Raw genomic sequence first — 25,132 nt, 5'->3', positions numbered from 1 at the left:
TGTTAAAACGAAAAAAAAAAGAAAAAAAAAAACAGAGGAAGAAACCATAAAGGAAAACAACGATTAAGAAAACAGAGTGGGAGATGTAGGTCTCTGCTACTTCCAGGCATTGTGAGAAGAACGGATGAGGGGGGCGGTTGAGGAAAAGTGAGAACATTACTAAACGGGTTCACCAATGGCCGGAAGCCGTTGAGTCTACGCCGTTGGCAGAACCGGGCAACACTCTCTGTGACTTCCTGCATCTGAGCCCATCTGCGAGTGCCCTTTGGCGGCCAACTGGTCTTGTTTGTGATAAAATGAAGAGATTATGTTATTTAAAATCAAAATGAAGAGGCTGTGCCACCTGTCTGTATTTTACGTGTGAGGCTTCCCGCCATTCTGCGGTTTCCTGGTTTGCCTGGAAAGAACTTTTATCCATCTGATAACATGTGGACTGAGGCCGTGCTGTGACTTCAAAAGTCCAAGTCAGTGCCAAAAGGTTGACAATAACACAGATCTGGGTAAACCGCCTCTTCCTGGTTGGACATATAAGGGCAAGCAGCAGAGGAGCAAGAGGAAGAAGGGCGATCCCAGGGTAAGCCATTGTTGTTTGTCTTTTCTTTGATGGAAATGGCTCGACTTAGAGAGAGAATGTATGAATAAATGATGCCATTGAAAGAGGTTACTGTGGTAACACACCACCCAACAGTTCACGCTGGGTGGTGTGGGAAGAGGAAGAGGAGGAGGAAGAAGAAGGGGAAATGGGGTGGGAGTAGTAGTGGGTAAGAGACAGTTGACCCAAATCTGATCATGCGCAAAATTATAAAGCCTCACTTGACCTTCATGCAAAATTCAGTGTGTGAGGTGGGGGCAGAAAGTAAATTAGGACCAACTTTTCTATGTCGCAACTGTTTCCACATTGTGATTTATTTGTACGATTATGGATTATGGGAGTCTTCTTCCCATAATCCCTGAATATAAAACCCAAAGGGGGATTCAATGAAGATGTTTCAGCCACAAAATGAGCCATGTGGAAAACTAAGTACACCCTAGCTGCTTCTGCAGAATTTAGGGGGGAGAGCATAAACCACACACCGCTTATCAAAGGCACTTTAATCATCAACAGATGTGACCAGTTCGATCCAGCAAATCCAGACTGTGCAATTCTCTAAAATAATCGTTAAAAACTCAGTGTCAGACTCTGCAGGTCTCAGCAAATCAAATGCATAAATTTGACTGCAAGACAAGACGGACACGTTTTTGGAAGAATCACGAGGAGGATGATCTATGAAAAATATGGCGGCACAACTTGGGTTTGCAGAGTTGCACCTTAATGAACCCCATAACTTTTGGAGCAATGTGTTTTGGAAAGATGACAACAAATGGCAACTATAGTGCATAGCACCATGTTTAGAGAAAACAGAGCCATATTATCAGCCCAAACACCTCAAACTTTAAACACGGTGGTGAAGTGATGATGTTTTTGCAGCCACAGGACCCAAACACCTTTATTTAAAAAAAAAGAAAAAGAAAATATAAATAAAACATTTCTGACGTAACCTGATCATCAACAAGTCATAACAAAGGAAACATGCTTATGTTAGTCTATCACTACAGCAAATTGCTCTTTGTTTAAATTGTGTTTCATTGAGCTGGTTGAATTGTTGATGTAAGCAGGTTTGGGCAAATACTAAAAATAACACCTATAGTGTAATCTGATTTCTCAAACCACTCAGTGTAAAAGTGTAGGGAGATGAAAACCATTTATATGCACTGAAAGATATAGGAGATGTTATATTCTACAATCTATCAGTACTTAATACTAACGCTGGCCATGTACAAATCATGTCCTTCCGAACAGTATTCAGAAGTTGTTTGAAATTAGAGAAACAAATAATGAGCTCAGAAGTAAATGCATGTCTGAAAAAGTAAAGTAATTTTGCTCTATATCACCATATTAAATTCTCTCAGATTGCCTAGTGTCTACCTTTTATACTGTTCTAACCTATCCGATGTAACATAGTGTTATATTATGTTAATGTATCAAGCTGCATTCCAAATTATAATAATATTGTAAGCTACTTTGTGATGTTGCATTAAGTCAAATCATATCATGTCATTTTGGATAATTGTTGTTTCATGTTGTAATTTAATCTATTCTGTCATACACTTTCATAGTTAATGTATGATATCACATCATATCCTATTGTAACCTAATGTATAATTTTGCATTCTGTCTTAAATCACTTCATAAATTTGTCTATCATGTTTTATCATATGTCGTTAGTCTAATAGCATAATTGCTCAAGTCCTAATTTTTAAAATGAGACTTAGACAATTATGCTATAAGGCTAACGATATTACATTTTAACCTATAATGCGTAGTATTGCATTCTGTCATATATCTTATAACTTTAAGTATTATGTCATATTCTGTCGCATATCTTATCACATTGTAACGTCGTGTAAAATGCAGTATGATAACGTATCGTCTAACTGTGTGCTTTTATTTTGAAACGCCGCTGTCGTCAGCTACGTCACTCAGTGGAACGCAGTCAGTAGCTGCCGCTGCTGCTGCCTCTGCTAAAGGCCTTCGGATTCCTGACAAAGTAGGTTAACAACGCTTCAGCGAACACTGAGGATATTCCGGATAACTTTTACTAACCTGTGGAGGTTTAAATTGAGATGTAGGCCGCGTTTGTGTGGCAGGTTTCGGGGCGGTGGGTGTCGGTTGCCGCATTGTTTCCTCTTCGGTCGTGTTGAAAGTTAGCCCGGGGGCAAGGCACAAGCTCCGCTCGACTTCATAACACGGTGGGAAACTAGTCAACGGAGCTGTTATTAAAGTTAATTATCGCTGCTTTTCCTTCACTGTGGGTTAAATGATGTCATCGGCGGTGAGTTTTTCAGTAATGAGAGGCATGTAAAGATTCAGGATGGGATTTAAAGTGAAGGTTGTTCAGTTTTTGCTAAAGTCAGACCGTTAATTCAGTTTGGATAGAAAGTGCTCCCCGTCACTGCTAATGTTTGCTAATGTTTTCCTCTGGCTTGGTTTATCGATTTGATTTTGTTCTGTTTGTGTAGATGAGGCCAAGAGAAAGAGGAATGTAGAGTTGCGATAAAAAGGTAGGAAAAGCTTTGCTTTTATATATCAAAAACAATCCCACATAAAATTCCATTTGTTTTGTTTATGATATATTTTTTTACACTTGTTAATTTTTTGTGTAAGTTTAATGTTGGTCTGGTTTTTATAAGCACATAAAAATATAAAATCTAATCTAAACTAAGTGTTTGCTTTCAAATTAAAAGAGCCATTTTATTATAGAAACATTAAAAAGTTTAATAAAACAAAAAAAATTGCAATATATATTTGAGACTTTAACAATTTGGACCATATTTATCTTATATATTATGTTTTTTACTTTTCTCATGCTGCTTAAGCAGCAACAATAGATCAGATTTTTATTTTTTTATTTTTTTAAATATACTGGTTATTGTTTTTGTTGCTTGTCTAACTTTTTCTTTTGACCTCTAGTCCCAACCAAAATAAAATCTGAATGCGTAAGCTCTGCAATGCCGGTCGCATATAAACAACAACTGGCTGTGAGGCGCCGGGGATGAAATTGCAGGGATTAATTTTTCTCGGATTTGGGCGTCTGCGCTCGTTCAGATTCAGACAGGCAGTAAATAATAATAATAATAAAAAAAAAAAAAGTGGGTTTGGTGGAACCCCCTCCTTCCACACAGTTTGATGAATGCTGACCCTGCAGGGTTTAAATGCCGACACAACAGCCACGCAGACAGGAAGTCTAAAGCAACAAAGAAAGTACATTTTGTTATTTGGAGCTATCATTTTAATCCTCTTAGCCACATGGTTGGTGACGCGATCCACATGCAATCAGTGTGAGTGGGTTGTTGTCTCCACGCCGACTTTGCGTCAGTTTAATTTCGCTTGTGTTTGAATCTGGATCAATTAGATAGTTTTACAGACCACAAAATAATTCATTAGTTTCTTGTTTAGATGCGATTTTTCTCAGGGGTTTTCACTTCAACCTCTAAACTAGGAGTCTATAATTACATTTCTATCCATCTTTTTGTTCCTCTTTCCACTTCTCCACCTCTGTCTCCATCCTTCTGCCCATTTTTCTATCTGTTCACCCTTCTATTTGGCTCTGCATGTGCTCTTTTTTTTCCATCTTTCTGTCTGTTGGGATAAACTGCGTTAATTTAAACCTGGAAAAGTGTATAATTTTGACCTGAATCTCTGTAGAAACTTCAATCTGAGCATCAGCGTACTTACACGGACATAGACAGGTGGCGCTATACATGTGCGACTGTGGACCAGTAACCCATCAGAACCAAGGAAGCTGAGAACTGAGATAAACGTCTCTTTGACTTTCCTCAAAGCAAGCGGTTAAACTCTGCAGGCATGGAAACACGGGACGAGTGTTTCTTTCACACTGTTTGGGCCTCAACAAGAGCTGCTCACAGTAGACGCCTCTGTTCCCCACTCATTTTACTTTAGTTTATATATAAACTGGGATTAAAAGAACTCACGATCAGTAAAGTTTGTTGTCCCTCAAGTCTGATTTGATGGATTCTGCCCGATGACGTTTTATCGCCACGCTGCGTGCTCGTTGTTTCTGAATTGGGCGTCTTCTTACATAATCGTCGTATCCTGAAAGCCCTCGGGTGCAGCTCGGCTGTCGTTTTTCGGCGTCGGTGTTTATTCCACATGACGCATTGTTCAGAGCCAGGTGTTCGCACAGACACAGATAAATATCATTATGGAGCGTTTCCTGTCTCGATTTGTCTCGACTTCAGTTGGAAACGCGCGACACTTGTGTGTAAACACCCAAACACAATAAGTATTGTGGATTAACACCTGCCGGCGTTCCTGTGCGTTTGTATGATTTTTTTTGTTTGTTTGTGGCTCGAGGTGCACACAAAAGCATTAAACTCGTTCCTCTTTTCCTCCTCTTCTTTTCGAAATCCATTGTTCAGCCTGCGAGCCTCCTGTTACCATAGGAAACAAACCCTGGAGCATCCTGCGGTTTCCATTGGTTACCAGTTACATAAACGCATACAGAAACCAGAGCAGTTTAAAAAAAATAAAATAAATAAATAAAAATTAAAGCGAGAAAAATGAAACGTGTGGTCTTTCAGATCCCAGGTTCCTGCCATGTCCGGTCCCACCTGGCTGCCGCCGAGGACTCTGGACAGCCCAGAGCGATCCGTCCCCCAGATGTCCCACTCTGCAGGACCACCCATCTACCAAACCGTCAACAAGAAGGGCGTGGCCGACTTCAGGCCCAAATACGCTCCCTATGACCAGAACGGAGGAGCGGGGATGACCAGCAGGTACATGGCGACTGGACCCACAGGTGAGAACGATGCAGTTTACAAAATAACGAGAGATTTCTGATGCACCGAAAACAGAGAACAGTATAAGCATTTCAGCCCTTTGCCTCCTGTCCTGAAGGTTGAGTTTATTCATCCACCCTCTGTCGTAGTTCATGCAGATTCTATATTGAAAGTCTTTCTTCTGAAAAACTCAATCTGTAAAATTGCTGTGAAGTTTTCCTTGAAATCTTCCACATTTTCTCCCAAATCATGTGACAAACCAACATAAATGTAACTGTGAAGTTAAAGGAAAATTACGCTTTTAAACATTTCATGCCAAAAGAAATGCTGTGTGTTTGTATTCAAACCTCCCAAACGTTTCTCTGCCGTTACGGCTGCAGAGTTCGACCCGACCGGTTTTTCAGGTCTGCAGATTTAAATGTTTGCCCGTTCTTCTTCGGAAAACGGTTCAAGGACGGAGAGCGTCTGTCGACACTGGTTTTCAAGCCTCGTTATAGATTCCCAGTTTGACTTAGACTTTGACTAGACCGTTCTGTCTAAGAGTTTTCTAAGAAACGCCTAGACGTCCTCCTGGCAGCGATGTGACTAACGCCGACTTTGCTTAGTAATCATTGGGAGTGACGACAAAGAGGAAGTTTTTAATAAAAAATGTCATTGGGGCCGATGAGTAAAGGAAACTGCTCTCGGGGAATTCTTTATCTCCTGTAAATGTTTTCACTGTTGAACAATAAAAATCCATTCTCTGCGTTAAACCGGTGGACGTTTTATTTTGAGTCACAGTTCCTTTTTCCTTTGTGTAGAAATCGCTTTCTGGGAAAAAAAAAAAAAAAAACCGCCGCGGAGGACGAGGCTTCAGTTATTTTAGTTTTCACAGCTCTGCTTCTCAAAACTAAATTACTCATTCGTATCTCAATGTTTCTCAAGAAAAACTGAATATAAGCTGTCATTGATGCCTTTTTTTCTTCTTTAGCATAGCTCTGAAACGCATTTTTCAGCGGAAAGAGCTCATTCAAGCAGAAATTAAGTGTCAGTGAGAGTATATAGACCTGATTACATCAGTTTTACTGTTGCGCTGTCTCCAGGTGGGCCCGTTCACCACTCCACTGATCACTACTACTCCCCCCCTCTCGGCCCCAAAGACGACCGAGGCTGGAGCGCTCACATGGACGGCTACGACATGATGGTGGGTGTGAAGTTTCTGCTCGACAGCTTTGGGTGTCGTCACATTTGTTTGACCCCTGGTGAAGAAAAAAACATCTAGCCTTCAATTTTGGTTTAATTTTTGTGTCTATTTCTCCTCCAAAGACACTGAAAGCCTTGTTAGGATGCATGGCAATGGTGATTTCTTCAAAATGCCAAAATGTTTTAAATGAGAAAACTGAATAAATGCTCTGAACTCTGCCAGAAATCTGAATATCGATTGGTTTTTCAGAAAAAAAAAATTGCCCAAAATTAACAAACAATGCCCATATCAGTCTTTAGACATAAATCATTAATAAAACCTGTTGGTTTTGTTGCACGGTTCCATTAACTTTCACACAAATTCATTCATCAAAAATAGTAATTAATTTTTTTTTCCCTATTCTGGTTATGTACTCCAATTACATTTTTTCCCCTTTTTCAGTTTGAGATTATGATACGGAAGTAAAATATGAATTTGTTTGAATTGAGATTTCCACATCTAAAAATCACCTTAATGAAGAATTATATCATCACAACATTTAATGTTTTAAAGAAATTTATAGATTTACAAGAAATCATTTCCTTATTTTAACTTGTTTCTTTTATAAAACAAAAATGTCTATTTGACAGCTGTAGGGAAAGAATTGACCATTAAACAAGTAAACAAGTTGTGGTCACAAGTTGCAAATTGAGTTGCTTCCGTGAATATCGAGAAGTTTCAGGAAGCGACTCCTGCCTCCGAGTCCGTTTTCAGCGTTCCTTTAAGAATCAGAACTGTTGAAATTACCACTGTGAATTTATGAACTAAAATGTCATTGATTGTTTCGGTTTCGTTCAGCACCGTGGCTCTGAAAAACCCGCCAACTACCACTCCAAGATCGACGCCGACATCGACTCCCTCACCAGTATGCTGGCCGATCTGGACAGCCACCCGCAGGACGCCGCCAACCAGGTACTGAAACAACCAGCACCGAATCTCTACAATAAGAGAGTTTTTCTTGTTGTGAGTGAAGCTAACTGTGACGTGTGCCTCCTCTCAGCTCTACGACAACGTGCCTTACAACAAATACATCTCAGGGGATACCTACAAGTCTGCGCACCAGAGCGCAGCCCCCGCTCCAGGTCGGCCGTTTGCGGGCTACAGCTCTCACCCCCAGAGCGCGTACCACCCGGGCCCTCCGTATCCCGGCGAGCACGCGGCCCCCCAGTACTCCCACCAGCAGGACTTCTACTCCACCTCCACCCCGAAGCCGTACCCGCAGCCCGTCCCGGCCTCCTACACCACCGCCTCCACCCCCACGGGGCCCAGGTTCAGCGTGCAGGTCAAGACGGCGCAGCCCGTCACCTACTCGCAGACGGGGCGGCAGGCGGAGCAGGCTTACACCCCGCCGCCTCCCCGGCAGCACGCGTCGCCGCGGCCCCCGACCCAGACGGGTCAGCAGGGCTGGTACCCGCCGCACCCGGCCTCGCAGGTCCAGGAGCTGCACTCTGAGGGGGGCTACAAGGGCAGCAGCAACCCGGGGTCCGGCGGAAGAGGCAACCAGGTTCCCCTGTCGAAGAGAGGGATAGAGAAGACCCAGACGGCGCAGACGCCTTCCTATCAGTCCAGCAAGGTAAATGCATCGACACGCTTTGGTCTCCGCCTGGGGAGTCGTCCAGTTCCTCACTGGATAACTCTAGAGATGACGCTCCAGATTTTTATTTACTGTAGGGTGATGCTGCCCAGGTTTGAAGAAGCCAAGTGATGTAGATTTTTAACCTGATCTGATTTAAGTTTGTCCATATGTGCCCAAAAAAGCTGTGAAATAGCTCTTTTCTTTGCTTATAAATCAAAAGTAATTAAAGTGTTGATCTGTTTATTGATTTGTGTAATTTTAGATAACTGTTTTGCACTAAAAAGTCCTTTAAAGTTGAAAGTTTTCCAGCAAAATCTATGAATTCTGTCCCGTTGAGATCTGTTCTGGGGATAATGATGCAAAGAAGGATTTTACTGAAAATCAAAAATATTATGGACAACCCTGACCATCCTCTTCATGAGACGGTCATTGAAAAACAGAGTTCCTTCAGTCAGAGGCTTCTTCATATTTGCTGCAACACAAACCGCTACAGGAGAGCTTTCCTGTCGTCTACAATAATGCTTTGAAGAATTTTAATCAATGACTTCTGACAACATTGAACTTTCCTTTGTTTTTGTTTTTTTATTGAATAGAATTTTGAGGTTGGAAAAGTGAAAGAAAAGCAAAGTAGGAACCTTTTGATGATTTGAGTTTTATTCTGTTTTCCTCTTTTCTCCAGCAGGGGGCAGCACCATCGAGGCCTGAGGAGGAGCTGGACCGGATCACCAAGAAGCTGGTTTACGATATGAACCACCCGCCTGCAGAGGACTATTTCGGTGCGACACATTTAGTTCTATAAAAGCAGAAAATGTCATTTTCTTTGTAGTGTTTTATTATTATTATTATTATTATTATTTTGACACTTTGGTTAAAGCTCCAAGTCGCTGGTTTTGCTCTCAGGTCGCTGCGCTCGCTGCGGGGACAACGTGGTGGGTGACGGCAGCGGCTGCATCGCCATGGAGCAGGTGTTCCACGTGGAGTGCTTCACGTGCATCACCTGCCACGCCCGGCTGCGGGGCCAGCCGTTCTACGCCCTGGACAAGAAGAGCTACTGCGAGAAATGTTACATCGTAAGTGAGGGGAGCCAGACGCGAGCCGACCAGGAGGTTTGTTATGTTTTAGCTGCTTCTAATCCTTCCGCCCGGCTTTTGTTTCAAGAGCACGTTGGAGCGCTGCTCTAAATGCTCAAAGCCCATCCTGGACCGGATCCTGCGGGCCATGGGGAAGGCTTACCACCCTCGCTGCTTCACCTGCGTGGTCTGCAGCTGCTGCCTGGACGGCGTGCCGTTCACCGTCGACGCCACGTCTCAGATACACTGCATAGACGACTTCCACAGGTACGCTCACGCCGCTCAGACCGTCGCCGCCTCGTTCTGCCAACGGGGAGGGGTTCTGACGTTACGACGTTTCGCGTCTCTCTGACAGGAAGTACGCCCCTCGCTGCTCTGTTTGCGGCGAGCCCATCATGCCCGAACCGGGCCAGGAGGAGACGGTCAGGATCGTAGCTCTGGACCGCAGCTTCCACGTTCACTGCTATGTTTGTGAGGTGAGCCACATAAATGTGTTTGTGCGAATCGTTCTTTGTTTCAGGAGGGAATTATAATGCGATAAATAAAACGGTTCTCAAAAACACCCATATTAAATTAAGAGAAGCAACCAAATGTATGCCAGAAATTTGAGTTTTATCTAAGCATTAACGGGGCGGATGAATTTGTGTAATTTCAGCCTGATGTGGATTAGAGAAAATCCATAATAAATCCTAATGTATGAATCAGTTTCTTGTGTTTAAAACCAACAAGAAGAGTTAGAATGTATCATTAAAAGGCCCAAAATTGATTGGACGTTTATGCCGACTACTGATTTAACTTAATGTTGACTTGAAGTGACTCGAATGCCTGTGTCCCTCAGGAATGCGGCCTCCTGCTGTCGTCCGAAGGTGAAGGCCGAGGCTGCTACCCGCTGGATGGACACATCCTGTGTAAGAGCTGCAGCGCCCGACGCATCCAGGACCTGTCGGCCAAAATCTCCACCGACTGCTAACGGAGCTCCTAACGTTTTCAGCCTCCTCTTTGACGCACCCAGACCCAGTCGGCGCGTTGAGAGCGGCACAAACGCGTCGCCGTGGCGTTCAGACATCGTTATTGTCCCCCCTCCCCTCCTCACCCGTCTCCTTTGTTGTTACCGACAGTCGGTATTGCAGTGAAATCACACCGTTTTTGTCGCTCTTGGTGCACCGTTGATCATGTTTAGCTCAGATTAGTACGACGGTGGCCTGACCTGCAGGCAGCTTGGGCTCCACTCTCCTTGTTTTGTTTTGTTTGTTTTTTTCCATTTCGGTACAAATTCTAACTCAGTTTTAGCATATTATCACCTCATGGGACTCGCACACATTATGATAATCAGAAAAAAACCCTACATTTTTGTAAAACAAAAAAAACCACAATCGAAGTACTGAAATGCCTCACAGTTTAAAAGCACAGAGTACAACGTAATACTGTGACTGTACATATCGCACTGGTTTGGTTTGTAGCCTTTAGAGCAGTGAATTTTTTTTTGCTGTGAAGTAATTAACCTCATAGTGCGAGAAATGTAGACGAGACGAATGTGCAGTTTAAAAGCAACCAGTTTTCACTCCTTAAGCTTCTGTAGAACCCTGAAACGCTCCGGGTCGGATTGTTTGCCCTCGCAGGATGGCATCATTTAGCTCCTAAAGTGATCTTGAATGTTTTAAGGAAAGACACTAAGGTTTTTTTTTTGTGTGTGTGTGTGTGTGTGTGTGTGCGTGTGTTTGACGTTGTTTTTGTTGATGCTTTTTGCCTGTTACGTTAGAAATGGAGGTGCAATGGCAAATGCTTCTGTCTTCCAAAGGAAGCAGGGCGAAGGTCACGTCTCTAAAGCCTCACGAGTTGAACGATGTGCCATTAAGAGCAAAAACCCGCTCGTCTAAAACTATTTCTACAGAAATGTTAAAATTATACCCAATTTATAGGGGTTGAAGTGTGTTTTTTTTTTTTTTTTCTTTTTTAGGATTGATATAAAAGTTAATCAAGAACTTATTTCTCCCTCAAAAAAGACTTTATTCCAGGACTAAATGCTGGTGAGATTGTGTTTATCCTTGCACTACTTGGCAGCAACAGTATTAATTGTGCTTTGCACCGCTCCGAGCCGGCCTTTACGAGGGAAAAAAAAAAAAAGAATCTGCTTTTTAAATGGTGTAGAAAACACGGCAGCTCCAGTCTGGGCGTGGGCCGGCATGAGACTCTCGGTAGGATAACCGAGGTTTCTTTGCAAAATGTAGAACACAAAATACACTCCAGAATGGCAAAACTTCATCCCATTTCTCCCAGAATTATATAGCATATGAATTATTACAGTTATAATACCTACTACTGTAATTATCTGTAATGGATTTAGTAGTAACTTTTAACTAAACTTGGTGGTTGTTCGGAATATTATCACCTTTTTGTCACTCTGCTGTTTAGAGTGACACTGGTAGCAGAAATAGTCAGGCTATCTGCACATGTAGCCTGCAGTCAGCTACATTTACGGTAATAAAAGTCTGTGCTGCCCAGGTTTACACAGCATCACTGATTGTTTATGTATATGTATATATATATAAATATAAATAATTGGAATTATTTCCTTGAAACCAAATTTGCCTTTCATGTAAGCAAAGGGAAGTATCTTCAACAACAGGAGGGGGAGGGGCAGCACCGATTTCCTCCCTCCGGTCCATCCAACCAGAGAAAACTCCAACTTCTCATTAATTTACCTATTTTCTTGTTTTGATGCCGTATCTTTGCAAAGAAAAGAAAAAATCGGCCCATGCCTGATATGGACTCTTGTTTTTTTTTTCTGAAGCTAATTATCTGAATTTTGTGAATGATAAATCGCTCCAAAATCAAATTTTGATTAATGCACATTGATGTTTTAGACTCTAGTGGAGAAACTCTGGAACGCTCCCACAGCTTTACAACTATTGCAGGTCACATAATGGATCTTCTGTACAATTTTGGGGATTCTGAGAAAAACACAGATTGTTAAAAAAAAAAAAAAAAAGACAGTAAATGTTTTTTGTACCTAGAAGCTAAAATGTTTAAAACTTAAGAAATGGAAAATGTGTAGCATCCCTGTTTTCCGTCCTTTTGTTTTTGTTTGTTTTTTTGTATGTCTTTAAACCTAAAGGGCTACAGATTTGAAAGCCTTACCTCAAGGATTTCATCTCAGCGTCGTAATGATCCTGCTTGGTTGACTGTGAATTTAGCAAAAACGGTTCAGATATTTCACCCGTTACTTGACCTCGTGAAGTGTTGCTACTGCAGTTTCGTCACTAAGATAAAACGTTTCATCGTTGCTCAGACGACTTTTTAAGGTCCTGAATCATTTGTGTGCTTTTTTAAGATGTTGTCAACCCATCCTGCAAGTGTCAGATTTACTCTTGGGGACGTTTTTTGGTGGGGCTGAATAAACATGTTGAATAATAAAAAGCAAGTATTTTATTGAACGTGCAGAAAAAAGGGTGGATATTTAACTTGATGCATGTTATTTGTGCATGAGTTGCTTTGTATTGAGACACGTCTATGCATTTATGTTCCTTTCCTGGCTCAGAGTAACAATAATATGTTACCTGATGTAGTAAATGAAGGATCAAAAGTTATCTTTAATTTCAGAAGAGTTTAAATATCTTGAATCATACATTTCAGGTGACAAAAGTAAACTCGTAACATTGCAGTGACTTGTTTTAAAAACGTAGTTATTCCAGGTTTTGAGGTCCTAATGTGTCTCGTGCTAACATGAGGTGAAAGTCTTCCAGAAGAAGTTTCGGCAGCCTGCTTTGCGCTCTCGGTGGGTGAAGCGGATGTGTCGTCTCATCAGCTTCTGCCGGCCTCCGAGCTCCTCCTCCTCCTCCTCTTGCTTCTCGCGGAGCATCTCTTCTCTGGACGCCATCAGTTCAGACATGAACCTCAGCAAGAGCAAGCCGGTTAGATCCTGAAGGAGAACAGAACCAGTTTCCTGGAAACAGAAACAGAACAGAACCAGGAAACTAGAGTTTATGGCACTATTAGTTCCCCCTTCTTGTCTGATTTTGGGTTGTTTTTGTACACTTAAATGTACTTTCCATAGCACAACTCTGTGAGAATAAATTAAATAACCATAATACGTAAATGATTTACTGAAAATGGTAGCATTGGGCTGTAATTAAGCCCTGATTGAAGTCAGTGACATTAATTTAAATGTATAATGCGTCATAGGTTCTTTAGAATTAAAAAAAAGTCTGCTTCCTAAACTCTGGCATAGAAATACAACATATTAATATTTTCCACTGAAAATGTCTTTTAAAACTACTTGAGCCTGAAAGATTCAATTAAAAACTCTCGCACTGTCCAACATTGTCGCGATACCCGGTCCTGTTCGAATGGGGGAAAGTGGCGCCATCTGGTGGACAAACTTGGAAGTGGACAGCCGTTCGTCCAAAAAGGCTTTTTTTTCTTTGCTAGAGTATTTGTGTCACTTGGAATAAAAAGGTGGAGGAACTGTTTGTTTGTTTGTTGTGTTGGTATTTTTGTTATAGCTTTCTCGTTTTAAGATTAAGGGTGAAATACGTATAGCAAAAAGAAAGTCTAAAAGACGAGGAAAAGTGGAAATGGCCGCAATAGTAACGTCAAAATAACATGTTGACCTGCGACAGACATGCCTTGTGTAAACAATGTAGAACATCTGTACTTTACAGAATAACATTTAATGACAAAGATGCTCTTTTTCTTAGCGCATAAACATCCTGAGCCAAACTAAATGTTTCAGTATTCCTACCTTATTCCACTTTATTTTCAATATTTTAGCTTTAAGCACAAAGCAGAATCTAATTTTTTCTTTCTGACTTTATTTTGTAACGGAAAAGAAAACGTAATCCACCAACCCACCCCAAAAACACAAATTTAGTATGCCTCATAAGTGACTGAATAAAAAATGTAGGACAGAAATTTATTTATTCTATAGATTCAGGGAAACAAGCAGCAGTTGAGGAAAAATAAAGTATCCAGATGCAAAGCAAGGTAAAAGTATAAAAGTTTTTTTTAAAAACGAGACTGAATAGTAATGGGAAATTTACAACATAGGAAAACGCTCGGATTTAAAGAAACATGCAGCTGATTGGGAGAATTTCACAAATTAACAATAATTCATGTCTCTAAATGTTCCAACTTTTATGTTGTTTAGACACTTGAGGCTAATTTTAAAAATAAAATTAAAAAAAATCTGTCAAATCAAAGCTATTTTTATCCAACACAGTCAAAACAATTTCCAAATAGAATTTTAATAAAAGACGACTAAATGTCCGTAGCACCTTCTAAGTGTCGATCTAATCAGAACAGATCTATTGGTTATCGAACTCACCTTATCGCTGATCAGTTCTGCTTGCAGGGTTTCCGTGAGTTCGTCCATTTGTGGAGCAGAGCTGACGTGGAGCGCCAGCATGGAGGAGCACAAAGCCACAAAGAGCACCTTCATCTGAGAGCAAAGCATCTTCACAAACCCTCAAATCTGGCAAACTCCAACAAGTCAAGCGGTGTAATGGCCGATGGTTGCTGTGCAGATCTGATAAGTAAGAGTCCTTCATCTTCAAATCTCCCTCATCCTCAAGCCAACGGAGGGATGTGATTGGTGGAGGAGATGACCGGTCGTCATCTCCGACTGTGACAAAAACCCCCAAAAAGAAACAAAAACATCTCAAAACACTCACAAACATTGACTGCGCGATTTAAACACACACTCAAAACATCTTTACATTTCGACTAAACTTTAACGTGATTATATTAATTATGTTTGTCATAATTAGCAGCCGCGGGAGCCTTGCATGCAGGGGCCCCATCAGCTGCCCGCTGCGCGGTGCTGTTCTTGACCCGATGTGACGCAAATGTTACCGAGTGGAGATGGCTGACTCGCCCACCGATCATGTTTTCACTTTGAGTCATAGGAAGATGAAATTTAAGGGATTCAACGCCTAAATGTACCGCTGCAAGCGCACAACTTGTATTTAGAAATTAAATAAGAAGTTTGTGGGAAGTGGAGAAACTCAAGGCAGATGCATAAGAGCCCTCTGGGTTTTTTTTTTTTTTAGCTTTGGCAGATAATTTAAAGATGGGAATGTTTTTACCTGGTGCAACTATCCTGAAGGATCTACAGGGAAAAAATGTTTTATAACAAAGGTAAAGAAGATGTTTCGTGATATTACACCACATGGATTTGCGAGTGCTTTTAGTTTTATTCTGGTCCATTTTGGGAATAGGTGTCACACTTAAAGGTTCCGGAACACCAAGTAACTAAAGATAACCTGAGTAAATATATATATAAAAAGACAATTTCATTAATTATAACTGAATTTCTGATGAACTAACCAAAGAAAAGAGTCATCATCTAAATATGAATAGAGGGAAAAACATTTTGGTCTTTTTCAGGTATTCTGACTTTTATCCTTTAAATAAGGGGGGGGGAGAAAAAATCCAGTCTGGGATTTTTCTGTTCTCTGTTTGAAAACATTAAAATGAAATTCAGTGTTCTTCAAGAGTGTGTAGGAACTTTACTTTCAGAAGCGGACTCACTTGGATATTTGTCAAATTTCTACTCTGTGGTTATGCTTCTTTAATAAAAGATTATTTTTGATTAACTCTTTAGTGACAGCAAATGTGGTGGGTGCCGAACAAGATGAAAATTGCAAATGGTTTAAAAAAGGTTGCACGTTTTTCTAAGAAGGCAAGAAGTCTTAAATCAGGAATAAATGAACTACTGATTTTATTTATTTATTTATTTATTTTTAGAGAAATCTAATGTGAATATTTCTCCTCAACAGCAGTCTTTTGAAACACCCTTTAATTAGATGATGACCTTTTCAGCAGGTTTTCCTCCTTCCTCTCAACAGGACTCACTGATTAACCTGATTACTCAGTTTTTAAGCGAAACAAGTCTTGACTTAAGGTAGCATTTTCCAGGCAGGCATCCAGCTGAGCAGCTCTGGACGAAGGAGGAGTAAAGATCAGGTCACAAAGTCTATCCTGCCAAGGTGTTTGTGAAAACTAGTGAAGGTTTATTTAAGTTAATAAAAGAATGTGATTAATGACTGAATTAGCATCATTCATGTTGGTGATGAGTCACAATCCTGAACAAGTTGAACTTTATGAAGGAATTCCTTCCTGTGCTTAGTCCAGTCCTGTTTGATCGTGATTATGTGATCGCACATTTCCTTTTTTCTTTCCTCATTCCTTTCTTCCTTCCTTCCTGACTCTTTACTCCTAAACGCAGATGTAGTTCCGCTCAGACCGCTAGGTGTCGCTGTATCCCCGTGTTTTCACCTCTAAAGTAATTTTTCTCAACAAACACCTCTCAACAGTTTATCTGGAGCTTTATAAAACATTGTTTTATATATATTTATATATGTTATATCTATATATATATGTATCTATATCAGGTATATAGGAAGATTTGGAAAATGGCGGCAGCTGAACACTGACAGCTTTAACCGGACTTGTTCCGAATAACAGAGCCATGAAGATGACTTTTATTTATATTCTGTGTGGGTAGGTATCAGAATAAAAGAGTTGAAGTCGTTCAACTACAGGTTCTGATGTTTCTGAACGTGTTTATTTCAGTCTGTCTGTGCCGCTGGCCTTATCTCTAGGTATTAGCTTCAGAAGCACCGTTTAATTAACACTAGTAGGTGGCTTCTTTAAATTGAATACATGAAACCCATAAATAGATTGATTTTTTAAAGAAACAGACAAATAAATTAGATTATGTGCACAAATGACTAGAAACAAATTTCATCTTTATATCCCTCATTCTGCAGGTCATTGTCAAAATATCTAAAGATAAATTTAAATATATTTCATGCATAAATTAATCTGTTTCCCCACTCTACTTTCTATTTCCTCTCATTTAACTCCTCAGTCTTCATAGAAGTGCAATTCCAGCATTTGATTTTTCTGCAAATGTGGCAATTTTTCGTTTATTTTTAAGTCAAAATAAATAAATTTCCAATCAATTACAGTACGCAAAACGGGGAACTCTACAAAAATATCTTGAAAAGCAAATGTCATTTGTTCAAAGAATATTTATTAATATATATGATATTTTAATATCCAACAAAATATGTTATGTGTGGTGGAGATGGCTGGGTTAAAGGTGGAGGCCCAGGTCGCCTACCCAACCGTGAAGATTCCCTTCAGCAGCGCAGGGATGATCTATGAGGTGCAGGTTCTACACCAGTCTGTATTTTCTTAATATATGTATATTTCACTTTAGGCTTTCCTAGGTTCACTTTTAATACCTCTTTAATATCTGTTGCGTTAACATCTCCATTTGTTTTTATGATGTAGAAGCTGTCATTGCGGGGCCTCATTGGGGGGGTGAACGTGTTTGTAGTGGATGCAGGAAGGCGACCGTCTCGTCCACAAATGCACATTTCCTGCCTGAGAACTTCTGGGTACAACATGGAGGATCAGAAAAAAACGTTTCTCTTGTTTTGTTAGTTATTTCAGGATTTTTAACTCTCACGTCTCTGGCAGAGTGTCAGCCTGAAGGACGGATGGTAGCGATAGTGGACACCACCCTCACTGTCCAGCCCCAACAGAACCACTCTGCTGGACCCAGGCTGCGGTCCGACAGAGACAGACAGCGCCAGAGCTCTCTTCGTATTCAGCTTTGAGTCCTGTGGAACGACTGTCACTGTGAGATTAACGTTCAATATATTGATTTATCTTTTGGCTCTCTGATCTGATCTCCTCATATCTCAGAAGGTCGTGGGAAATGTTTTGGTTCATGAAAACCAGATCAGCCACTTTCAGGACTTTCAGCCGTGGGACGATCCTGTCGTTACACAGAGATGCTCCGTACAGGTGAGATCGTTTGACTCAAAGGAATCTGTTAAACTGGTGCTGGTCAAACTTTACCACAAGAAAGATGACACCATTCTGTCCTCCCACCTTTATTCAGCATCGTTCACTTGAACCTTCAGAACCATCGTTCTGAACCTTTCAGCCATTGGAGTCCAATGAAGACTTAGTGAAGCTGTTAAAAGTAAGTGTTCATGTGAAACTAATGAAAATAAAGTGTTATTTTACTTTTACTCCTCTCCTAAATATGCATATTTATCTAAGTTTCCATGTTCAACAAACAGTGAATTTGGAAGAAAATGAATTCGGATTAGAAAAGGAACTCAGAGTTGTCAAAAGCATGAACAAAATGGTGCAAAAATACAAAAGAGTAACTTTGGGTAACTGATGTTTAATTATTAAATTACTAAAAGAAGCAAACAAAATGAGAGGCAGCAGACTGAAGCCAGATGTTTATTAGGAAGTAGAAACTGATTTCTGAACATAAGTTGATTTACAGCTGTGGCATTTCTGAAGCATGTTATTAAAGTACTTGTTCCAGAGGGTTTGTATACTTTTAGCAAGTCGTATCAATAAGCAACAAACAAATACTTGTTAGAAAACTTTGATTTTTTTTTTTAAATTAACCAATACTTTTCACGTACCCAACAGCATTCCTAGTAAACATTACATCCAAAAGAAAATGTTAGAGTATAGTTAATTCAAAGTACAGGTTACCATCAGTTACTACTGTTCCTTCTGTGAGTTTCAGAAATGCATTCAACTAAAAATAAAAATAAAACAAAAGGTTGTCATATAAATGCAGTTTTGATGTTGATCAGGTATTTTGATGAGACGCAATGCATAAAATTAGAGATTTTTGCTCGTTACATAAATTGTATTAGACTACAGCAAATAAATCTATATTGAGCATTGAACTAAATGATGTAAAATGTAAGTTAATACCAGAAAAATAGTAAATTTATGAAACAAAACTTCCACCCTTCAGTTCTGAATATAAAACGAGTAAGAGGCGGTTTAAAAAGAAAATCTAAATTCTTATTGTGTTGCGTTTTTGCAACACAGTTTGCTACTTAACATGAAAAAAACATACATAGCTAGTATTAATTTTTTCTTTATTTTTAAATTTACTGTCTGAGTTGGTGTAGCTATAAAGAACTAAATCAGACAGATTCTTCCTTTGCAGAGTTGTAGGGGAGTTTTTTCACTGACACATTTCATCCAGACTTTTTATGGCTTCCTCTTTTCTGATTTCTTTCCAGTTTTCAGGAATCTTACCTAAACCCTCAAATTTTAACCCATAGTATTTTTCCAGATTACTTCTAAATCTGCACACAACCCATTTCCAGTACGGCAGTTTCGACTCATCGGGGGTGATTCTCCACGACTTAAACTCTGGACCAGCCTTTCTGTACTCCTTATAGGGAAAGGCTCTCTTTGATTCTCGGTTGGGAAGGAAAGTGCGATCGCTTGAAACATCTGATGTGCAGAAGTTTATGTACATGACTCTGGTGTTTGCATGATACATGCCACTGAGCGAACAGGATCGATGGAAAGGCACGCTGTGGTCGTCAGGGCTGTGGTCTTCGAGCGTGTTGGTGCACACAGCAGAGCAGAACGGACACTTGACCCAGCAACATCTGCACAGCTGATCAATGAGGATTTGTTCAGGCGTTTCCCTTGATTTTTTCATTTCATGCACCGAGAAGCTACTAATTTGCTCTTTCACTGATTTGAGTTTTTCATCTGTTTCTTTGCTGAGAAAGTCAAAATCATGTATGTCGCTGAAGTCCTTAAAAGAGGCACTATCAAATTTTAGCTGATCTTTCATCAGAAGGGATAATTCACTCAGCCACGCGTTTATATCGCCTCGCTGGATTTTAACTTTCTCTGTTGCAGTACATAGAGCTTGACTCACAACTGTGTAAATGTCTTCCACATTTTGTTGGAGTATTATTTCTGCCTTATTATGACCAGTGTCAATGTATCTCTGGACTTCTGCTGTAATGAAAGCCTCTATTTGCTCTCTGGGGTTTTGGAAGTAGACGATGAACTCCTCAAACTCCTCTCTCTCTGCGAGTGACCTGAGCACATGTTTCTCCAAGTTCAGCCTGTTTCCACTGAAGGCTGGGACGTTACACTTCATGTCTCGAGCGAGGGCCAAGGCGGTCTTGGTATAAGCAGCTTCAGCAATCGATGGTCTCAGTTTCTCACAGATCAGTTCGCCAAGCACTACAACGGAGGAACTTCCTTTGCAGCAGATTTGGAAAATGTTGTAATAATGCATTTTCCTGCTTTCCAGATAGCAAAGTGCATCGTTGTCCAGTTTGAATTTCTGCTGGGACTCCAGCAGCCAACTCTTTACTAAATCAAACACATAGAGAACAAGATCTACTGTAAATTTCTTTACAAAAGCATACTTTAACTCTGATTCCAACATTGCCACATTTTCTTTGATGAAATGGACCATTTCGTGCAAATAGGTTGATTGGTAGCCTCTTGTTGCTACGGGTTTCTTTTTGATTGTATCAACGGACTCTTTTGCAACAATATCAATAATTTGTTTGATCTGTATTTGATCAACAGAAGATGCTTTGGGTGTTTTGAAGTATTGTTTTAAGACTGCTTTCCAAACGTTCTTGACGTTAGTAGATTTCGTTTGTTTATTGGTTACATTGTTTTCCGTCTCATCGCTTTGAGGTTTTCCACTCGTCTCATTGAGATCTTCCTTCTTGAGAATGTTTATATAATCCACATATTTATCAGTCTTCGATATATCTTTATATGTGCCGCTTTCTTTGCATTCTTTGATAAGTTTTTCCTCCATGCCAATCTCTTTAAGGATAACAAACAGATCATTGTCCAACTCTATGTCCTCCAAGGGTTTTGTATTTTTTGTTAATTCATTAACCCAGATTTTCCAGTCGGTGTTGAATGCCTGTTGAAGCTCTGCTTCCTCTTTGGACTTGTTCTTGAAGTTTTGAGCAATGTCTTTGCTCTTCTGGAGGAGCTTGTTCTCAAACTCTGTCTTCATATCGTCCATCATTTTCCGAGCGCTCTTTTGTCGAATCACTCCATCCAGTTTTCTTTTAACTGTTCCCACTTGTTCGTCGTGAAACTCTTTGAGTTTGCACTCAAACCGGCCTCTCCACTGGACCAATGTTTCTTTGTTCTTTTCTTCCTCAAAGTATCTTATCATCGCTTCTTCGATTTCTTCATATGCTTTGCTAGTTTCTGTACTAATACTACTTGACTCAAGCTGGTTGAGGTCTCCATTTTCGATTCTGTTGTATAGCTGGTTTTCAATGGTCAACAGGTTGTCCCTGATAGCCCAGGTCCAGTTCCCATACTCCGCCTCCAGTTTTCTGTACTCTGCAATTTCTTGTGTGTTTTTAAAACTGAAAACAAAGTTTTCATTCAGGAGTGCGTCCCACAGATCCTGAATATGTACCTTGAGGTGTGAAAGACTGATCCCATTGGACGCTGAGGCTTTAGAGAGAATATGTGCCTTCAGTTCTTGGATGCTCTCACTGTAACCTGGGTTTGGAGGAGCCATCGGTGGGCTTCCTTCCCATAGCTGAGCAAAATATTTCACATCCGTCTCTATATTAAACGTGATGACATCACCGAAGCAGTTTGAACTGCAGTCCTCTTCTTTGGCTGCTAGTTGGGTCATTTGGTCCAGTTTTTCTTGCAGGCGCCTCCTACCATCCATGTTTTTCTCTGCTGCAGCAACATCTGTAACATTCTGGTGAACAAACACACAACTTGGACTGAGTCTAATCTTCTTCATCCTCATAGAAGCTTGAACAACTATCTGCAGAATATCTTGCATCTCAGCTGGATTTTCCCCAAAGATGTTGATTAAAGTCATGTTTCCCACACCTACAACAAACGTTGCCAGTTCATTGTCATGTTGAAGAGTAGTACTTTCCAGCTCCAGAGCCCTCAGTCCTTCAGTGTCCACCACTAACAAATAATCAAACTTAATGTCCTTCTTGACCTCCTCTGTCATCTTGACCAGCTGCATGAAGGCACCTTTGGTGCACCTTCCAGCACTCACTGCAAACTGGAGTCCAAACATTGAATTCATCATTGTTGATTTTCCGCTGCTCTGCAAACCCAGAACTGACAAAACAAACACTTTCAGGTCGCCCAGTTTCCTGATGACTTCATCAAAAACACTGGAGATCCACCTCAAAGGAACATGGCCGGCGTCCCCATCCAGCAGCTCCAGAGGATGACCTGAGATCAGCAGATCTGCTGCCAGTTTAGGATAGCTACACCAATTACCAGATTTATTGTCTCCATGTTTTGTTTTATGGGCCTCATAGATCTGTCCCATTTCTCTGAAAATGTGCTCCAAGCCAAATGTTGCAGACTGGAGTTTTTTTGATAATAGTTCAAGCTCAGTTTCCATCTTTTCTAAATGTTTTGATTTGTCGTGATTGTTCCTCAAAGCCATAACCTCAGACCATTTGTTGTCGTAGCTTTGAAGGATTGAAGAAATACAATCTGCAGAGAGGGCATCTGTTAGGATCTGAGTCCATTTCAGGAAATATTCTTTGTCTTTTGGTGGTAGTATGAAGAGGTTCTTGGTGAACAACCTCATCAATTCACTGCAAGAAATATCACACTGTTGTCCTCTAATTCGAGTCAGTTCTCTTTCCTTTTTGGATTTGTCATTTTCAATGTTTCCTGTGAGACGATGGAGTTCCTTATTTGCTTTGCACCACTTCAGCCACAGATGGCCTTGGTAAGAAAGAAAGTCATCCTTAATGCTTGAAACATCTCTATTCTGAAACAAATTAGTTATTGTCACTGCAGCTGATTTTCCATTTTGGCACGCATTGTCGCTTTCATCCACTTTGATTTCTGAGTTCTCCATCATAGTTTCAAGCTGGAAAGTTGTTTTTAAAATTGAAGGATCCTCTGAAGACAAAAGTCCTTGAATGATTCTTTTAAGTTCAACAGAAACATCAGCCTGATTTCTTGCTTTGAGTCCCATTTTGTATTTTCCCTTCCTACTCTCCACAGCACCATCGTCATCAACAAGGAGACAAATCAGAGGCTTTTTGGACTTCCACAGAGCTGATATAATTTTCCTACTCCCATCATCTTTTTGGAGATTTGGGACCATCACAACATTGACTGATGACTTTTCCATCAGTATGTCACGCTGCTTTTCGATCATCACAGCATCACCATGAAGGTTACAGAAAGCAATGCAGTTATTGAAGGCATCACCGGGTTTTCCAGCTGGGCAGTACCAGGTAATTTCAGCAACTCCGTCTAGTAAAAGTCGGGTTTTGGTGCTACCAGGACAGTGTCTGTGGAAGAATGTGCTGTGGCGGTCATTGATCAAGGAGTTCATCAGCTGGGACTTGGACACCGATAGTGATCCCAGGCGGAAAAAAGATACCAAGGGTGTTTCAGCTTTGCAGATTGGAATATTCTTCATGGTGGCTTGTGAATCCCCCTTGGTTACCTTCCATGTTTTAGTTATTTGCCTGAATGCCCATAGAGGACACTCAATCTCAGCTGTAAATGGGTCAGGAACCAGCAAAGGTAAGGCATACTGACACTGGGAAAGCTTAGTAATCATGATCTGTCTGAGGAAGTTGTCTGAGCAGTGAAATACTGCCATCTGAACATCCATTGGATGCACATGAGTCTGGCTTGGCTGATTTGTGCCAACACCAGCACTCATAAAGGACTCCAAGTCACTCTCATCTGAATCATTTCCATCAGAGTCAAGAACAGGCTTTGAACAGGTGACGTTAAGACTGTCTTGTTCAACAGGAATGTATCTGGCTCTGTAATCTAACATTATCAACCTGTGAAGAAAAGAATATGCTAGATCTTTCTCAGATGTGTCTTGGTGCAGTTTTAAAGGTGGACCAACTTGAAGAAATTTTCCTGGGGACATCTTCCTTGGATATTCATCTTGAAGCTGCAGTCTGGTTAGCAATGTCTGAGTCTCTCTTTGATGTTGGCTGTTCTGGACGATTTTGTCCAAATCTTTCTGTGACTGTTGAGAAACAATTTACACACAGACCAATTATTGGTATCTGTCATTTGTGGACCACTAATTTAAACATCAACCACAGTCCTACCTTTTCACCATTTTGTCCTGAACTCTTGGCTGAGGTTCCTACTGAAAAAAAAACCAGAAGATAAAATTACAGCACAGCTAGTTTAGGTTTCATTGTTTTTATGGAGGTTTTTCATGTGTTTAAAAGTGTACCTGTCTTCATGGCTGCATTGTCATTATGATTCTCTTCTGACAGTTCAATAGCTGGATCCTGTTGAGAAAACAAATATATTTAAAAAAAATTTAGCTAATAAATTACACCCAATAGCAATAATACCACAACCACAAGTTGTGTTAAAATAAAAAGCTTATATTTACCTCTCTTTCAGCTGCACTCTTCTGCACCTCTTCTCCTTTGAGGTAAAAACAGCCAGTTAGTAGAGATCTATAGTTCAATGTTCTATAAATTGTTATATGGGAGCTCTTGATGTTAAAACATCAAAATATTTCTTGTCGAGGTGGCTGCTACCTCGCAAGCACTAGCCTGTTGCTGTTAGCGTAGCTTTGACCTGATGAATTTGTTATAGAACTGTATAAACTATTTCAAAGACAGACTGTGAGTATTAGCTTCTCAATAGGCTAGGACTGACTTTCCCCTGCAGCTGCAGAATTAGCTCTGAGAAGTGCCTTTTAAAGTGGCAACACACAGAAGCCTATATTACACACAGATCTCATTAGCATAATTCAAGTAAAGGCAAAGCATAGACCATGAGTTCAGTCAGTCAAGAGACTTTAAGAACCCGAACTCAAAAAACTTTAGCAGGAAATAAAATTCTTCATTGTAAGCCTCATTTTACTTGTTCACACACACAGGCTCACTGGTGTGGCCAATGGTGGGCGCACTGTCGATCAATGCTCTCCAATCGCCATGGCAACACTTGATACTTCAAATTCTGATGCTATGGGCGGGCGGACAAACAGAGGTGGGAAGGGAGGGAGCGCTGGAGCAGTGGCTAAAACAGATCCCAGGAACAACATCAGACATCTCAGTCCAGAAATGTGCAGTTCTAGGCACA

The 25,132-nt window shown here is 40.6% G+C and overlaps 3 protein-coding genes across 13 annotated transcripts in view; 1 reads left to right on the top strand and 2 right to left on the bottom strand.

The window, feature by feature from the left end:
* Positions 1-2,483: 2,483 nt before the first annotated feature.
* On the top strand, positions 2,484-11,230 carry LOC106941315 (thyroid receptor-interacting protein 6). 4 transcript variants are annotated; one of them, XM_015024296.1, is made up of 11 exons: positions 2,484-2,588; positions 3,061-3,102; positions 5,143-5,360; positions 6,423-6,523; positions 7,361-7,474; positions 7,563-8,135; positions 8,821-8,914; positions 9,039-9,208; positions 9,297-9,475; positions 9,564-9,684; positions 10,047-11,230. In XM_015024296.1, the coding sequence occupies exons 3-11, from the start codon at positions 5,159-5,161 to the stop codon at positions 10,176-10,178; spliced, it is 1,686 nt and encodes a 561-aa protein (XP_014879782.1). In that variant the 5' UTR covers positions 2,484-2,588; positions 3,061-3,102; positions 5,143-5,158; the 3' UTR covers positions 10,179-11,230. The 4 variants fall into 4 exon arrangements, with proteins under 4 accessions (XP_014879782.1, XP_014879779.1, XP_014879781.1 ...); XM_015024293.1 differs by having other exon boundaries at positions 8,818-8,914; XM_015024294.1 differs by lacking the exon at positions 2,484-2,588 and adding an exon at positions 2,596-2,790 and having other exon boundaries at positions 8,818-8,914.
* A 758-nt stretch (positions 11,231-11,988) lies between these two features.
* sst5 (somatostatin 5) lies at positions 11,989-14,794 on the bottom strand. Its single transcript, XM_015024297.1, has 2 exons — positions 14,532-14,794; positions 11,989-13,127 (listed from the first exon to the last, which is right to left on the bottom strand). The coding sequence occupies exons 1-2, from the start codon at positions 14,658-14,660 to the stop codon at positions 12,927-12,929; spliced, it is 330 nt and encodes a 109-aa protein (XP_014879783.1). The 5' UTR covers positions 14,661-14,794; the 3' UTR covers positions 11,989-12,926.
* Positions 14,795-18,457: 3,663 nt separating this feature from the next.
* Positions 18,458-25,132, bottom strand: part of LOC106941314 (interferon-induced very large GTPase 1-like) — a 15,063-nt gene continuing 8,388 nt past the window's right edge. For 7 of the 8 annotated variants that reach the window (XM_015024286.1, XM_015024288.1, XM_015024285.1 and 4 more), the window contains 4 exons: positions 24,435-24,469; positions 24,270-24,327; positions 24,139-24,179; positions 18,458-24,053 (listed from right to left, as the gene is read on the bottom strand). In XM_015024286.1, the coding sequence (XP_014879772.1) occupies positions 19,227-24,053; positions 24,139-24,179; positions 24,270-24,327; positions 24,435-24,469 (4,961 nt within the window). In that variant the 3' untranslated portion in view covers positions 18,458-19,226. The remainder of the gene's footprint in view (positions 24,054-24,138; positions 24,180-24,269; positions 24,328-24,434; positions 24,470-25,132) is intronic. The other variant, XM_015024289.1, reaches the window with a different exon arrangement.

The sequence above is a fragment of the Poecilia latipinna genome, unplaced genomic scaffold (assembly GCF_001443285.1).
Source record: "Poecilia latipinna isolate Pla-1442-1.1 unplaced genomic scaffold, P_latipinna-1.0 Scaffold3604, whole genome shotgun sequence".
Lineage (NCBI taxonomy): Eukaryota > Metazoa > Chordata > Actinopteri > Cyprinodontiformes > Poeciliidae > Poecilia > Poecilia latipinna.
Note: the sequence above shows the minus strand (reverse complement) of the source record. Positions and strands in the feature narration are given on the sequence as shown.

Bases quoted from the DNA above. Each gene is read 5' to 3' on its own strand.
- LOC106941315 (XM_015024293.1), top strand. From the start codon at position 5,159: ATGTCCGGTCCCACCTGGCTGCCGCCGAGGACTCTGGACAGCCCAGAG. The intron at 9,209-9,296 runs GTAAGTGAGGGG...TTTTGTTTCAAG, and splicing joins ACTGCGAGAAATGTTACATC to AGCACGTTGGAGCGCTGCTC. The intron at 9,476-9,563 runs GTACGCTCACGC...TCTCTCTGACAG, and splicing joins TGCATAGACGACTTCCACAG to GAAGTACGCCCCTCGCTGCT.
- sst5 (XM_015024297.1), bottom strand. From the start codon at position 14,660: ATGCTTTGCTCTCAGATGAAGGTGCTCTTTGTGGCTTTGTGCTCCTCC. The intron at 13,128-14,531 runs GTGAGTTCGATA...GTTCTCCTTCAG, and splicing joins CAGAACTGATCAGCGATAAG to GATCTAACCGGCTTGCTCTT.